General features: G+C 43.8%; 1 protein-coding gene across 1 annotated transcript in view; it reads left to right on the top strand.

Annotated features, from left to right (window-relative positions):
* The window catches only part of grin2ba (glutamate receptor, ionotropic, N-methyl D-aspartate 2B, genome duplicate a), a gene marked incomplete in the record, with an annotated part of 101,013 nt that overhangs the window by 52,812 nt on the left and 33,121 nt on the right, over nucleotides 1-15,080 (top strand). The window contains 2 exon segments of the mRNA XM_087809912.1: nucleotides 10,873-11,016; nucleotides 11,078-11,348. Coding sequence (XP_087666038.1) covers nucleotides 10,873-11,016; nucleotides 11,078-11,348 — 415 coding nt within the window.

Here is a 15,080-nt window from a genome sequence, read left to right as displayed (position 1 = left end):
AGGAGAAGAAAGGAGGTCAGAGAAGGAGGAGAGGAAAGGGGGTCAGAGAAGAATAAGGAGGAGAAGGTGAAGGAGAAGAAGGAGAAGGAGGAGAAGAACAAGGATAAGGAGGAGAAGAAGGAGAAGGAGAAGGAGGAGAAGGAGATGAAGGAAGAGAAGGAGGAGGAGGAGGAGAAGGAGGATAAAAAGAAGGAGGAGAAGTAGAAGGAGGAGAAGAACAAAGAGAAGGAGGAGAATAAGGAGAATGAGAAGAAGAAGAAGAAGGAGGAGGAGGAGAAGAAGGAGAAGGGGGAGAAGAAGAAGAAGAAGGAGAAGGAGGAGGAGGAGGAGAAGAAAGGAGGTCAGAGAAGGAGAACGTTGGTCCAGAATAACGGTGAATGTCTGGTGAAGATTAAAGGACGTCGATAAAACGCTTGAAGAATTAGGAGGACGAGAGGGACGGACGCGATAAAGCGAATAAAAGCAGGAGAAAGAGTTTGTTCCACTTATGGAGGGAGATCTGGAGCGAGGGAGGACGGAGGAGGGAGAGATTGATTATGTTCCTCTAAGTGCTCCGGGCCATATTGGAACTGTCCTGTCTTTAGTTCCAATGAACATGGACGAGTGATGGAGTGAGAAGGAGGGCAGGGGGGGGGGTTGGCAGAGAGACGGAGTGAAGGTCTGGAGGGAGGACGAGTTGAGAAGTAGGACGAGAGAGAAGTTCTGGACACAATAGAAGGAGAGACTGATCTGACCCTCACACCTGTGGCTCCCCCTGCAGGAGGCCTGAGCTACTGCAGCATCATCTGGACCAGTGTAGTTCAGCTGCAGAGACTTTGATCTTTGAACTTTGAACCAACACATGAGACCCTCATGGTCACATGATCCAGTCACATGATCCAGTCACATGATCCAGTCACATGATCTACTCACATGATCCAGTCACATGATCTACTCACATGATCCACTCACATGATCTACTCACATGATCCAGTCACATGATCTACTCACATGATCCAGTCACATGATCCACTCACATGATCTTAACACATGATCCACTCACATGATCTTAACACATGATCCAGTCACATGATCTACTCACATGATCCAGTCACATGATCCACTCACATGATCTTAACACATGATCCACTCACATGATCCACTCACATGATCTTAACACATGATCTACTAACATGATCCAGTCACATGATCTACTCACATGATCCACTCACATGATCTTAACACATGATCCACTCACATTATCTACTCGCATGAACTATTCACATGATCCACTCACATGATCTACTCACATGATCCACTCACATGATCTACTAACATGATCCAGTCACATGATCCACTCACATGATCCACTAACATGATCCACTCACATGATCTACTCACATGATCCACTAACATGATCTACTCACATGATCCACTAACATGATCCACTCACATGATCTACTCACATGATCCACTAACATGATCTACTCATGTGATCTACTCAAATGATCCACTCACATGATCTACTCACATGATCCACTAACACGATATACTGACATGATTTACTCACATGATCTACTCACATGATCCACTAACATGATATACTGACATGACCTACTCACATGATCCACTCACATGATCTACTCAGATGATCTACTCAGATGATCTACTTACATGATCCACTCACATGATCTACTCACATGATCTACTCAAATGATCTACTCACATGATCCACTCACATGATCTACTCAGATGATTCACTCACATGATCCGCTCACGTGATCTACTCACATGATCCACTCACATGATCTACTCAGATGATCCACTCACATGATCTACTCAGATGATCCACTCACATGATCTACTCAGATGATCCACTCACATGATCCACTCATGTGATCTACTCAGATGATCCACTCACATGATCTACTCAGATGATCTACTCAGATGATCCACTCACATGATCTACTCAGATGATCTACTCAGATGATCTACTTCATGATCCACTAACATGATCTACTCATGTGATCTACTCACATGATCCACTCCCATGATCTACTCACATGATCCACTAACACGATATACTGACATGATTTACTCACATGATCTACTCACATGATCCACTAACATGATATACTGACATGACCTACTCACATGATCCACTCACATGATCTACTCAGATGATCTACTCAGATGATCTACTTACATGATCCACTCACATGATCTACTCACATGATCTACTCAAATGATCTACTCACATGATCTACTCAGATGATTCACTCACATGATCCGCTCACGTGATCTACTCACATGATCCACTCACATGATCTACTCAGATGATCCACTCACATGATCTACTCAGATGATCCACTCACATGATCCACTCATGTGATCTACTCAGATGATCCACTCACATGATCTACTCAGATGATCTACTCAGATGATCCACTCACATGATCTACTCAGATGATCTACTCAGATGATCTACTCAAATGATCCACTCACATGATCTACCCACATGATTGTTTATGCTGTGTGTGTTTGTTGTTAGTGTTTAGTGTCTGTCTGTGGTTGCGTGTATGTTTGTTCGTGTGTGTGTGCAAATGCGTGAGTGTTTTGCATTTTGTGTGTTTGTTTGTGTTTGTGTAAGGAGTTTGTGTTTGTCTGTTTAAATTGTGTGTTTGTTTGCATGTGTAGTGTCTGTGTGTATGTTTGTACGTCTTTTTGTGTGCATGTGTGGCTGCATTTGTGTTTTGTGCGTGTTTGTGTATGTTGTTTGTGTGTCTTTTTGTTTGTGTGTGTGTTTGTGTGTGTTGTGTCTGTGTTTACATGTGTGTGAGAATTATTATAGTTATTCATTAATAGTTTGTGACCTTTTGACCTGCGGCATGAGGCACCTGGTGCAGACCTGAGAGTGACTCACACTGACCCTGAAGGACACAAACACACACACACACACACACACGCACGCACGCACGCACGCACGCACGCACGCACGCACGCGCACACACACACACACACACACACCCCCACACACGCACACACCCCCACACACGCACACGCACACACACACACACCCCCACACACGCACACACGCATACACACACACACACACACAGGTTAGAGTGTCTCACACATAGTTGTGTGAAGTGTGAGGTGATGTTTGTCGTATGTTGTTGTTGTTGATAAACGGATCAAGACATTCCTGCGCCAGACGAGCGCGACTCATGCGGTTCTGATCCAAACTGCAGATCCAGAGCATGTCAGTCAGGTGTGTGTGAGGGGAGGAGGGGGAGAAATGGGGGAGGAGGGGGAGAAAATGGGGGAGAGGCTGCCAAAGCTGACACTAGTGCCACAGATGGTGAGTGTGCGTTTGCTGGAATGTACACAGGTGTGTGTGTGTAACCTTTGTGTTTCACCAGACGCTGCTGCAAATGTGAGCATCCATCTGAGTGTGTGTTTGTGTGTGTGTACATCTGAGTGTGTGTTTGTGTGTGTGTACATATGAGTGTGTGTTTTGTGTTAGTGTGTGTTTGCATGCATGCAATCTGTTCGTGTGTTTTGTGTATGCATGTGTGTGTGTCGTATATGTTTGGTATGTTTGTGAGGGTGTCATTTTTTGCTCATGTGTTTGTGTATTTATGTGCTTTTGTATGCATTTGTGAGTCTCTGAGCTTTTGTTTGTGTTAGTCTTTGTGTGTGCATGTGTTTAACTTGTGCGTTGGTTGCATTTGTGTTTGTGCGTTTATCTGCATACTGGGTGTGTTTGTGTCCATGTGTGTATGACTGTGATGTGTGTTGTGTTCGTGTGTTTGGCTATGGTGTGTGTGTGTGTGAGACGCGTGTTATATTTGTACGTGTGTGTGTTGTGTGTGTGTGATGTTTGTGCGTGTATTGTGTGTGTTTGGCTATGGTGTGTGTGTGTGTGACACGCGTGTTATATTTGTACGTGTGTGTGTTGTGTGTGTGTGATGTTTGTGCGTGTGTGTGACGCGTGTTATATTTGTATGTGTGTGTGTTGTGTGTGTGTTGTGTGTGTGCGTACAAACACATAGAGTTCCTGCGTCAGATGGTGTTTGTGGTGAAAAAGGTGAAGAAGAAGAAAATAGAAAAGTTTGATCAATAAGTTCAAGAACGAGCTCAGGTCACATGACATGGATGGAGTCATGTGACAGTGCAGAGTCTTTCTTACTGTACAGGGAGCAGACAGGAAGTGTGTCGAGCCACTTCCTGTCTGAGCAGGAAGTTTTAATTAAAGTTCAGAAGGTGCTGAAAATAAGGTCAGTGGTGATTAACGTGCACTAATTAAGACGTGTTTGACGGAAGATACGCTCGGATGAGAGGCAGAGATAACGGAGGAGGAGAGAGGGAGAGAGAGAGAGGGAGAGAGAGAGAGAGAGAGAGAGAGCGAGGGAGAGAGAGAGAGAGAGAGAGCGAGGGAGAGAGAGAGAGGGAGGAAGGAGGAAGGAGGGAGTTTAATTGAAGATAATCATGGTGTGAAGAGACAAAGACACTCGTCATCAGTGTGACGCTGTCAAGACAACTCAGCACTTTCTCTGTGTGTGTGAGTGTGAGAAAGAGTGTGTGTGTGTGTGAGAAAGAGTGTGTGTGTGAGTGTCGGTGAGTTTGTGTGTGTTTGCGTTTTTTGTGCCATTGTAGCTGTGTGTAGTTGTGTGTCTGCCTGTTTATTTATGTCCCTCTAAGTGTGTGTGTAATTATTTGCGTGTGTCTGTGAGTGTGTGTGCGTGTGTGTGTGTGTAGTTGTGTGTCTTTGTGTACCTTTTGGATAATCTAATGCCACACAATACAGAAAAAAAAAACATGCACATGTCTCACCTCAACATTTTGCACACACACAGATCTACATACACTCACACACACACTCGACCATCTCCACACACACACACACTCACACATACACACTGGACCATCTCCACACACACACACACACATACTGAACCATCTCCACCCACACACACACACACACACACACACACACACACACACACACACACACACACACACACAAACACCCACACACACACACACACACTCACACATACACACACGCACACACACGCACGCACACACACACACACACACACACACTCACACACACTCGACCATCTCCACACTTACACTCACTCACACACACACACACACACACACACACACACACACACACACACACACACACACACACAGAGAAGTGTGCGATCAATAGTCATCATCTGCAGCTCTTTGTGTTGATCTCGTGCTTCAGCTGCAGTGACTCGAGTCTCTGAACCAATCACGTCGTTTCTCTGTTCAATTAGTTCACTTGTGGTTCTGAGAGCAGCAGCTGCTGATGAATGAAGCGCTTTGTGTGTGTCCCGGGCCACCAGTGTGTGTGTGTGTGTGTGAGTGTGCGATAAATAACTTATTGACGTGTGAGTCAGTCACTCGGCACCGGAGGAGGATTTGAGATCTTGGATCAGAACCAGGAGACTCATGTGGTTGATGGTTCTCCTGCGGTTCAGAGGTCCAGACTAGAATCTTCTGTCTGGTTCTGTTCAGAGGTCCAGACTAGAATCTTCTGTCTGGTTCTGTTCAGAGGTCCAGACTAGAATCTTCTGTCCGGTTCTGTTCAGGTCCAGACTAGAATCTTCTGTCTGGTTCTGTTCAGGTCCAGACTAGAGTCTTCTGTCCGGTTCTGTTCAGGTCCAGACTAGAATCTTCTGTCTGGTTCTGTTCAGGTCCAGACTAGAATCTTCTGTCTGGTTCTGTTCAGAGGTCCAGACTATAATCTTCTGTCTGGTTCTGTTCAGAGGTCCAGACTAGAATCTTCTGTCTGGTTCTGTTCAGAGGTCCAGACTATAATCTTCTGTCTGGTTCTGTTCAGAGGTCCAGACTAGAATCTTCTGTCCGGTTCTGTTCAGGTCCAGACTAGAGTTTTCTGTCCGGTTCTGTTCAGGTCCAGACTAGAGTCTTCTGTCCGGTTCTGTTCAGGTCCAGACTAGAATCTTCAGTTTTACCTGAAACGACCTTAAATATGACTTTGATACACACATGTATCCACACAAAGACACACAAAGACACACACGTCTCTCCTCTGTGCTCGAATAAACCAGATCTGCTGTGTAAATGCCTGGCTTCCGGCCTACACACACACACACACACACACACACACACTCACACTCACACTCACACTCACACTCACACACACACAGATAAACACACACTCCTGGCTACCTGCCTCGGCCATACAGGATCACAGTCGTCTGCCAGACTTTTCCTCACTTCATCCTTTTGTCTCTTTTTATTGTTCAGCTGCTGTTTCTCTACTGAGCCTCACTAATCTCTGCATTTCACTCACGTATCACTCTCTCACTCTTGTCTCTGTTTCACTCACGTATCACTCTCTCACTCTTGTCTCTGTTTCACTCACGTATCACTCTCTCACTCTTGTATCTGTTTCACTCACGTATCACTCTCTCACTCTTGTCTCTGTTTCACTCACGTATCACTTTCTCACTCTTGTCTCTGTTTCACTCACGTATCACTCTCTCACTCTTGTATCTGTTTCACTCACGTATCACTCTCTCACTCTTGTCTCTGTTTCACTCACGTATCACTTTCTCACTCTTGTCTCTGTTTCACTCACGTATCACTCTCTCACTCTTGTCTCTGTTTCACTCACGTGTCACTCTCTCACTCTTGTCTCTGTTTCACTCATGTATCACTCTCTCACTCTTGTCTCTGTTTCAATCATGTATCACTTTCTCACTCTTGTCTCTGTTTCACTCACGTATCACTCTCTCACTCTTGTCTCTGTTTCACTCACGTGTCACTCTCTCACTCTTGTCTCTGTTTCACTCATGTATCACTCTCTCACTCTTGTCTCTGTTTCACTCACGTATCACTTTCTCACTCTTGTCTCTGTTTCACTCACGTATCACTCTCTCACTCTTGTCTCTGTTTCACTCACGTGTCACTCTCTCACTCTTGTCTCTGTTTCACTCATGTATCACTCTCTCACTCTTGTCTCTGTTTCACTCACCTTCACTCTCTCACTCTTGTCTCTGTTTCACTCATGTATCACTCTCTCACTCTTGTCTATGTTTCACTCACGTATCACTCTCTCACTCTTGTCTCTGTTTCACTCACGTGTCACTCTCTCACTCTTGTCTCTGTTTAAATCATGTATCACTCTCTCACTCTTGTCTCTGTTTCACTCACGTATCACTCTCTCACTCTTGTCTCTGTTTCACTCACGTGTCACTCTCTCACTCTTGTCTCTGTTTCACTCACGTATCACTCTCTCACTCTTGTCTCTGTTTCACTCACGTATCACTCTCTCACTCTTGTCTCTGTTTCACTCACGTATCACTCTCTCACTCTTGTCTCTGTTTCACTCACGTATCACTCTCTCACTCTTGTCTCTGTTTCACTCACGTATCACTCTCTCACTCTTGTCTCTGTTTCACTCACGTATCACTCTCTCACTCTTGTCTCTGTTTCACTCACGTGTCACTCTCTCACTCTTGTCTCTGTTTCACTCACGTATCACTTTCTCACTCTTGTCTATGTTTCACTCACGTATCACTCTCTCACTCTTGTCTCTGTTTCACTCACGTGTCACTCTCTCACTCTTGTCTCTGTTTCACTCATGTATCACTCTCTCACTCTTGTCTCTGTTTCAATCATGTATCACTTTCTCACTCTTGTCTCTGTTTCACTCACGTATCACTCTCTCACTCTTGTCTCTGTTTCACTCACGTGTCACTCTCTCACTCTTGTCTCTGTTTCACTCACGTATCACTTTCTCACTCTTGTCTCTGTTTCACTCACGTATCACTCTCTCACTCTTGTCTCTGTTTCACTCACGTATCACTCTCTCACTCTTGTCTCTGTTTCACTCACGTATCACTCTCTCACTCTTGTCTCTGTTTCACTCACGTATCACTCTCTCACTCTTGTCTCTGTTTCACTCACGTGTCACTCTCTCACTCTTGTCTCTGTTTCACTCATGTATCACTCTCTCACTCTTGTCTATGTTTCACTCACGTATCACTCTCTCACTCTTGTCTCTGTTTCACTCACCTTCACTCTCTCACTCTTGTCTCTGTTTCACTCATGTATCACTCTCTCACTCTTGTCTATGTTTCACTCACGTATCACTCTCTCACTCTTGTCTCTGTTTCACTCACGTGTCACTCTCTCACTCTTGTCTCTGTTTAAATCATGTATCACTCTCTCACTCTTGTCTCTGTTTCACTCACGTATCACTCTCTCACTCTTGTCTCTGTTTCACTCACGTGTCACTCTCTCACTCTTGTCTCTGTTTCACTCACGTATCACTCTCTCACTCTTGTCTCTGTTTCACTCACGTATCACTCTTTCACTCTTGTCTCTGTTTCACTCACATATCCCTTTCTCACTCTTGTCTCTGTTTCACTCACGTATCACTTTCTCACTCTTGTCTCTGTTTCACTCACGTATCACTCTCTCACTCTTGTCTCTGTTTCACTCACGTGTCACTCTCTCACTCTTGTCTCTGTTTCACTCATGTATCACTCTCTCACTCTTGTCTCTGTTTCACTCACGTATCACTCTCTCACTCTTGTCTCTGTTTCACTCACCTTCACTCTCTCACTCTTGTCTCTGTTTCACTCATGTATCACTCTCTCACTCTTGTCTATGTTTCACTCACGTATCACTCTCTCACTCTTGTCTCTGTTTCACTCACGTGTCACTCTCTCACTCTTGTCTCTGTTTAAATCATGTATCACTCTCTCACTCTTGTCTCTGTTTCACTCACGTATCACTCTCTCACTCTTGTCTCTGTTTCACTCACGTGTCACTCTCTCACTCTTGTCTCTGTTTCACTCATGTATCACTCTCTCACTCTTGTCTCTGTTTCACTCACGTATCACTCTCTCACTCTTGTCTCTGTTTCACTCACGTGTCACTCTCTCACTCTTGTCTCTGTTTCACTCATGTATCACTCTCTCACTCTTGTCTCTGTTTCACTCACGTGTCACTCTCTCACTCTTGTCTCTGTTTCACTCACCTTCACTCTCTCACTCTTGTCTCTGTTTCAATCATGTATCACTCTCTCACTCTTGTCTCTGTTTCAATCATGTATCACTCTCTCGCTCTTGTCTCTGTTTCAATCATGTATCACTCTCTCACTCTTGTCTCTGTTTCAATCATGTATCACTCTCTCACTCTTGTCTTGCCTTCCATGTTTGTTTGTCACTGTTTCACTCTTTTTCAATGTAATATTTTACTCTTTTTTTGATCCACTCTTGTATTTGTATCTGTTTATATCTCAGTTTATCACTATTTATGTTTCCCTTCTGTCCTCCATCACTCATCTATGTTTCATTATTCTCTGTCTCACTCTTTTCTGTGTGTTTCACATCCGTCTGTTTCACTCCTTCTCTCTGCCTCTCACTCTCGTCCGTCATTTCCCACCATTTTTGTGTGCGACTCTTTGTCTCGCTTCATCACTCTTTGTGTGTCACTCTCCTCTCGGTTCACTCGTATCTCTTTCTTTCACTCTCGTCTCAGCTTGTTCCTCACTCTCACTCTTCTGTTCAACACTCTGGTCTGTTCCCTCGTTTAATCTTTAAATCTGCGTCTCCAGAGTCTTTCATCGCACCGAGTGTGTGTGTGTGTGTTTGTGTGCTTGTGTGTGTGTGTGTGTGTGAGTGTGTGTGTGTGTGAGTGTGTGTGTGTGTTTGTGTGCTTGTGTCTGTGTTTGTGTGTGTGTGTTCATGTGTGAGTGTTCGTGTGCTTGCGTGTGTGTGTGTGTGTGTGTTTGTGTGCTTGTGTGTGTGTTTGTGTGTGTGTGTTCATGTGTGTGTTTGTGTGCTTGTGTGTGTGTGTGTGCTTGTGTGTGTGTGTGTGTGTGTGTTTGTGTTCGTGTGTGTGTGTGTTCGTGTGCTTGTGTGCTTGTGTGTGTGTGTGTGTGCTCATGTGTGTGTGTGTGTTCATGTTCGTGTGTGTGTGTTCGTGTGCTTGTGTGTGTGTGTGCTCATGTGTGTGTGTGTGCTCGTGTGTGTGTGTGTTCATGTTTGTGTGTGTGGGTGTGTGTTCATGTGTGTGTGTGTGTGCATGTGTGCACGTGTGTCTGTTCATGTGTGTGCGTGTGTGTTTGTCTGTGTGTGTGCGTGTTTGTGTGTGTTCATGTGTGTAGGGGGGTGTGTGTGTTCATGTGTGTGCGTGTGTGTTTGTCTGTGTGTGTGCGTGTTTGTGTGTGTTCATGTGTGTGGGGGGGTGTGTGTGTTCATGTGTGTGCGGGGGTGTGTGTGTTCATGTGTGTGTGTGTCTTCATGTGTGTGTGTTCGTGTGTGTGTTCATGAGTGTGTGTGTGTTCATGTGTTTGTTCATGTGTGTGTGTATCAGTGTGTGTGCTTTCATGTGTGTGTGTTCATGTGTGTGTTTTAGAGTGTGTGTGTGTGTATCAGTGTGTGTTGCTGAATGAACATCATAGACGATTCTTCTCAGGCTCCAGTGGTTCAGGTCTGAACAGAAGCTTCTGCTCGTCTTCAGGAATCTCTGGAAGCTTTAATGAAAATGTGTCTCATCACTGAACCAGAGTCAGACACTGTATTAATACTCTTGTGGGGGGGGGGGGGAGGAGGGGGAGGGGTGAGGAGGGGGGGGGGGGAGAGGGGTGAGGAGGGGGGGGGAGGAGGGAGGAGGGAGGAGGGAGGAGGGAGGAGGGGGAGCAAGAGTCTGAAAATTCAATTATACTCGGGCCTGGCAGTAATTCCTCTGATGTAAAGCGAGGGAAGAAGAGAGGGATGGAGGGAGGAACGTTCTGCTCGCCTGCAGCTCCTGTGATCGTGGGTCACCCGGGGTCAGAGGTCAGAGGTCAAGCTAACTCGCGGCCCTCTGTTGCAGGACGACGACTCCATGTTCTTCCAGTTCGGCCCGTCCATCGAGCAGCAGGCGTCGGTGATGCTGAACATCATGGAGGAGTACGACTGGTACATCTTCTCCATCGTCACCACCTACTACCCCGGGTACCAGGACTTCGTCACCAAGGTAACGCCCCCCCCACCCCTCGGGTTCCGACCCACCGGTGCTGACCCGCCCGCCCTTGCAGATCCGCAGCACCATCGAGAACAGCTTCGTGGGCTGGGAGCTGGAGGAGGTTCTGCTGCTGGACATGTCGGTGGACGATGGCGACTCCAAGATCCAGAACCAGATGAAGAAGCTTCAGAGTCCGGTGATCCTGCTCTACTGCACCAAAGAGGAGGCCAACACCATCTTCGAGGTCGCTCACTCCGTGGGCATCACCGGCTACGGATACACCTGGATCGTTCCCTCGCTGATCGCCGGGGACACGGACGTGGTGCCGGCAGAGTTCCCCACAGGTGGGTCTGAGACCAAGACCTGTGACCTGCTCCAGTCCTGGACCAGTTCTGGAGGACGGACTTGATAGGAGGAGGTTATAGAAGTTGATCACCGAGAAAAGTTTTCAACGTGAGAAGAAAGAAAGTCGAGTTTAAAAATGTGCAGCAAGAGATGAAGTCGACGGTAGAAAAAGTCGACGGTAGAAAAAGTAAACAGTAGAAAAAGTCAACAATAGAAAAAGTCGACGGTAGAAAAAGTAAACAGCAGAAAAAGTCAACAATAGAAAAAGTCGACGGTAGAAAAAGTAAACAGTAGAAAAAGTTGACAATAGAAAAAGTTAAAGGTAGAAAAAAATCAACCACAGAAAAAGTAGACAGTAGAAAAAGTTTGCAGTAGAAAACGTTTGCAGTAGAAAAAGTTTGCAGTAGAAAAAGTCAACAGTAGAAAAAGTTTGCAGTAGAAAACGTTTGCAGTAGAAAAAGTTTGCAGTAGAAAAAGTCAACAGTAGAAAAAGTTTGCAGTAGAAAAAGTCAACAGTAGAAAAAGTTTGCAGTAGAAAAAGTCAACAGTAGAAAAAGTTTGCAGTAGAAAAAGTTTGCAGTAGAAAACGTTTGCAGTAGAAAAAGTTTGCAGTAGAAAAAGTCAACAGTAGAAAAAGTTTGCAGTAGAAAACGTTTGCAGTAGAAAAAGTTTGCAGTAGAAAAAGTCAACAGTAGAAAAAGTTTGCAGTAGAAAAAGTCAACAGTAGAAAAAGTTTGCAGTAGAAAAAGTCAACAGTAGAAAAAGTTTGCAGTAGAAAAAGTCAACAGTAGAAAAAGTTTGCAGTAGAAAAAGTCAACAGTAGAAAAAGTTTGCAGTAGAAAACGTTTGCAGTAGAAAAAGTTTGCAGTAGAAAAAGTCAACAGTAGAAAAAGTTTGCAGTAGAAAAAGTCAACAGTAGAAAAAGTTTGCAGTAGAAAAAGTCAACAGTAGAAAAAGTTTGCAGTAGAAAAAGTCAACAGTAGAAAAAGTTTGCAGTAGAAAACGTTTGCAGTAGAAAAAGTTTGCAGTAGAAAAAGTCAACAGTAGAAAAAGTTTGCAGTAGAAAACGTTTGCAGTAGAAAAAGTTTGCAGTAGAAAAAGTCAACAGTAGAAAAAGTTTGCAGTAGAAAAAGTCAACAGTAGAAAAAGTTTGCAGTAGAAAAAGTCAACAGTAGAAAAAGTTTGCAGTAGAAAAAGTCAACAGTAGAAAAAGTTTGCAGTAGAAAAAGTCAACAGTAGAAAAAGTCAACAGCAGAAAAAGTCAACAGTAGAAAAAATCAACAATAGAAAAAGTTCACAGTAGAAAAAGTCGACAGTTAAAAAGTCAACAGTAGAAAAAGTCAACAGTATAAAAAGTCAGCAGTAGAAAAAGTCAACCACAGAAAAAGTTGACAGTAGAAAAAGTCAACCACAGAAAAAGTCAACCACAGAAAAAGTCAACCACAGAAAAAGTCAACAGTAGAAAAAGTCAACAGTAGAAAAAGTAAACAGTAGAAAAAGTCAACAGTAGAAAAAGTCAACCACAGAAAAAGTCAACCACAGAAAAAGTTGACAGTAGAAAAAGTCAACAGTAGAAAAAGTCAACCACAGAAAAAGTCAACAGTAGAAAAAGTCAACAGTAGAAAAAGTCAACCACAGAAAAAGTTGACAGTAGAAAAAGTCAACCACAGAAAAAGTCAACCACAGAAAAAGTCAACAGTAGAAAAAGTCAACAGTAGAAAAAGTAAACAGTAGAAAAAGTCAACAGTAGAAAAAGTCAACCACAGAAAAAGTCAACCACAGAAAAAGTTGACAGTAGAAAAAGTCAACAGTAGAAAAAGTCAACCACAGAAAAAGTCAACAGTAGAAAAAGTCAACAGTAGAAAAAGTAAACAGTAGAAAAAGTCAACAGTAGAAAAAGTCAACAGTAGAAAAAGTCAACAGTAGAAAAATTCAACAGTAGAAAAAGTCAACAGTAGAAAAATTCAACAGTAGAAAAAGTCAACAGTAGAAAAAGTCAACAGTAGAAAAAGTCAACAGTAGAAAAAGTTTGCAGTAGAAAACGTTTGCAGTAGAAAACGTTTGCAGTAGAAAAAGTCAACAGTAGAAAAAGTTTGCAGTAGAAAAAGTCAACAGTAGAAAAAGTTTGCAGTAGAAAAAGTCAACAGTAGAAAAAGTTTGCAGTAGAAAAAGTCAACAGTAGAAAAAGTTTGCAGTAGAAAAAGTCAACAGTAGAAAAAGTTTGCAGTAGAAAAAGTCAACAGTAGAAAAAGTCAACAGCAGAAAAAGTCAACAGTAGAAAAAATCAACAATAGAAAAAGTTCACAGTAGAAAAAGTCGACAGTTAAAAAGTCAACAGTAGAAAAAGTCAACAGTATAAAAAGTCAGCAGTAGAAAAAGTCAACAGTAGAAAAAGTCAACAGTATAAAAAGTCAGCAGTAGAAAAAGTCAACAGTAGAAAAAGTCAACCACAGAAAAAGTTGACAGTAGAAAAAGTCAACCACAGAAAAAGTCAACCACAGAAAAAGTCAACCACAGAAAAAGTCAACAGTAGAAAAAGTCAACAGTAGAAAAAGTAAACAGTAGAAAAAGTCAACAGTAGAAAAAGTCAACCACAGAAAAAGTTGACAGTAGAAAAAGTCAACAGTAGAAAAAGTCAACCACAGAAAAAGTCAACAGTAGAAAAAGTCAACAGTAGAAAAAGTAAACAGTAGAAAAAGTCAACAGTAGAAAAAGTCAACAGTAGAAAAATTCAACAGTAGAAAAAGTCAACAGTAGAAAAAGTCAACAGTAGAAAAATTCAACAGTAGAAAAAGTCAACAGTAGAAAAAGTCAACAGTAGAAAAAGTCAACAGTAGAAAAAGCCCAGCAAAAGTCGACAGATTACATTTACAACTGAAGGTCAACAACATAAAAAGTCAACCTGAGAAACGTTTGACCGTGAAAAGCGTAGAAAAGAGAAGATTATCTGATTCAAAAAGTCGAGCATAGAAAAAGTTGCACAACAAAGTGAACGTCACAGGAAGTGACAGGAAAGGTAGAAAGTAGAAAAGCATGAATAAAGTGAGTGGTCGTAATGATGCACAACAACTTTTCTCTTCCTGCCGCTAACATCTGTTGAGCTCACGTACCAACCTCGTCCTCACAACACACTTCCTAGTGCAGCGGAGATTATCTGTGGCAGGAAGTGCTGAGGCGGCAACGCTCCGGAGTAACAAGTCTCGTCCGTTTATCTCGGAACACGGACGTCCAGGTTTTTATCTTCCCTCCATGTTTGGTCCTGAACAGTCAACGGAGCTTCTGAGAAGTTAATTAGCAGAACACATTACTGGGCTCCTTCCCAAGGTGACTCCTGGGATGAAGGAACGTCATGAGGATTCTCCGGTTCTTTATGAAGACGACGACCTTCGCGGGGCTATCGTTAGCGCTGGCCAGATGCTAAGCTAAAGCTGGACCCTGAAGTCGAAGGTCGTCCGAGGGGCACAAGTCGTGTCACTTCCTGTGAGCGGCAGGAAGTCCAGTCGTCTGAGACTTCATGGGTTTTGTTGGGAAGGTTCTCTCAGCGTGGCTGACCTTTGCCAAGCAGACGCTCCCACGCTCGCCGCCGCCGCCGCTGGAGGTCGTTGTAACCTTTGAAGGTCAAACGGGAGCGTTCCCAGTCCAGCCGCTCACGCCACCTGTCAGACTGGACCTGTGCGACCCGGTCCGGTGGGGGCGGGACCAGGGAGAAATGGCGCCACCTGGTGGGAACC

The sequence above is a fragment of the Callionymus lyra genome, chromosome 15, assembly GCF_982586985.1.
Source record: "Callionymus lyra chromosome 15, fCalLyr1.hap1.1, whole genome shotgun sequence".
Lineage (NCBI taxonomy): Eukaryota > Metazoa > Chordata > Actinopteri > Syngnathiformes > Callionymidae > Callionymus > Callionymus lyra.
Note: the sequence above shows the minus strand (reverse complement) of the source record. Positions and strands in the feature narration are given on the sequence as shown.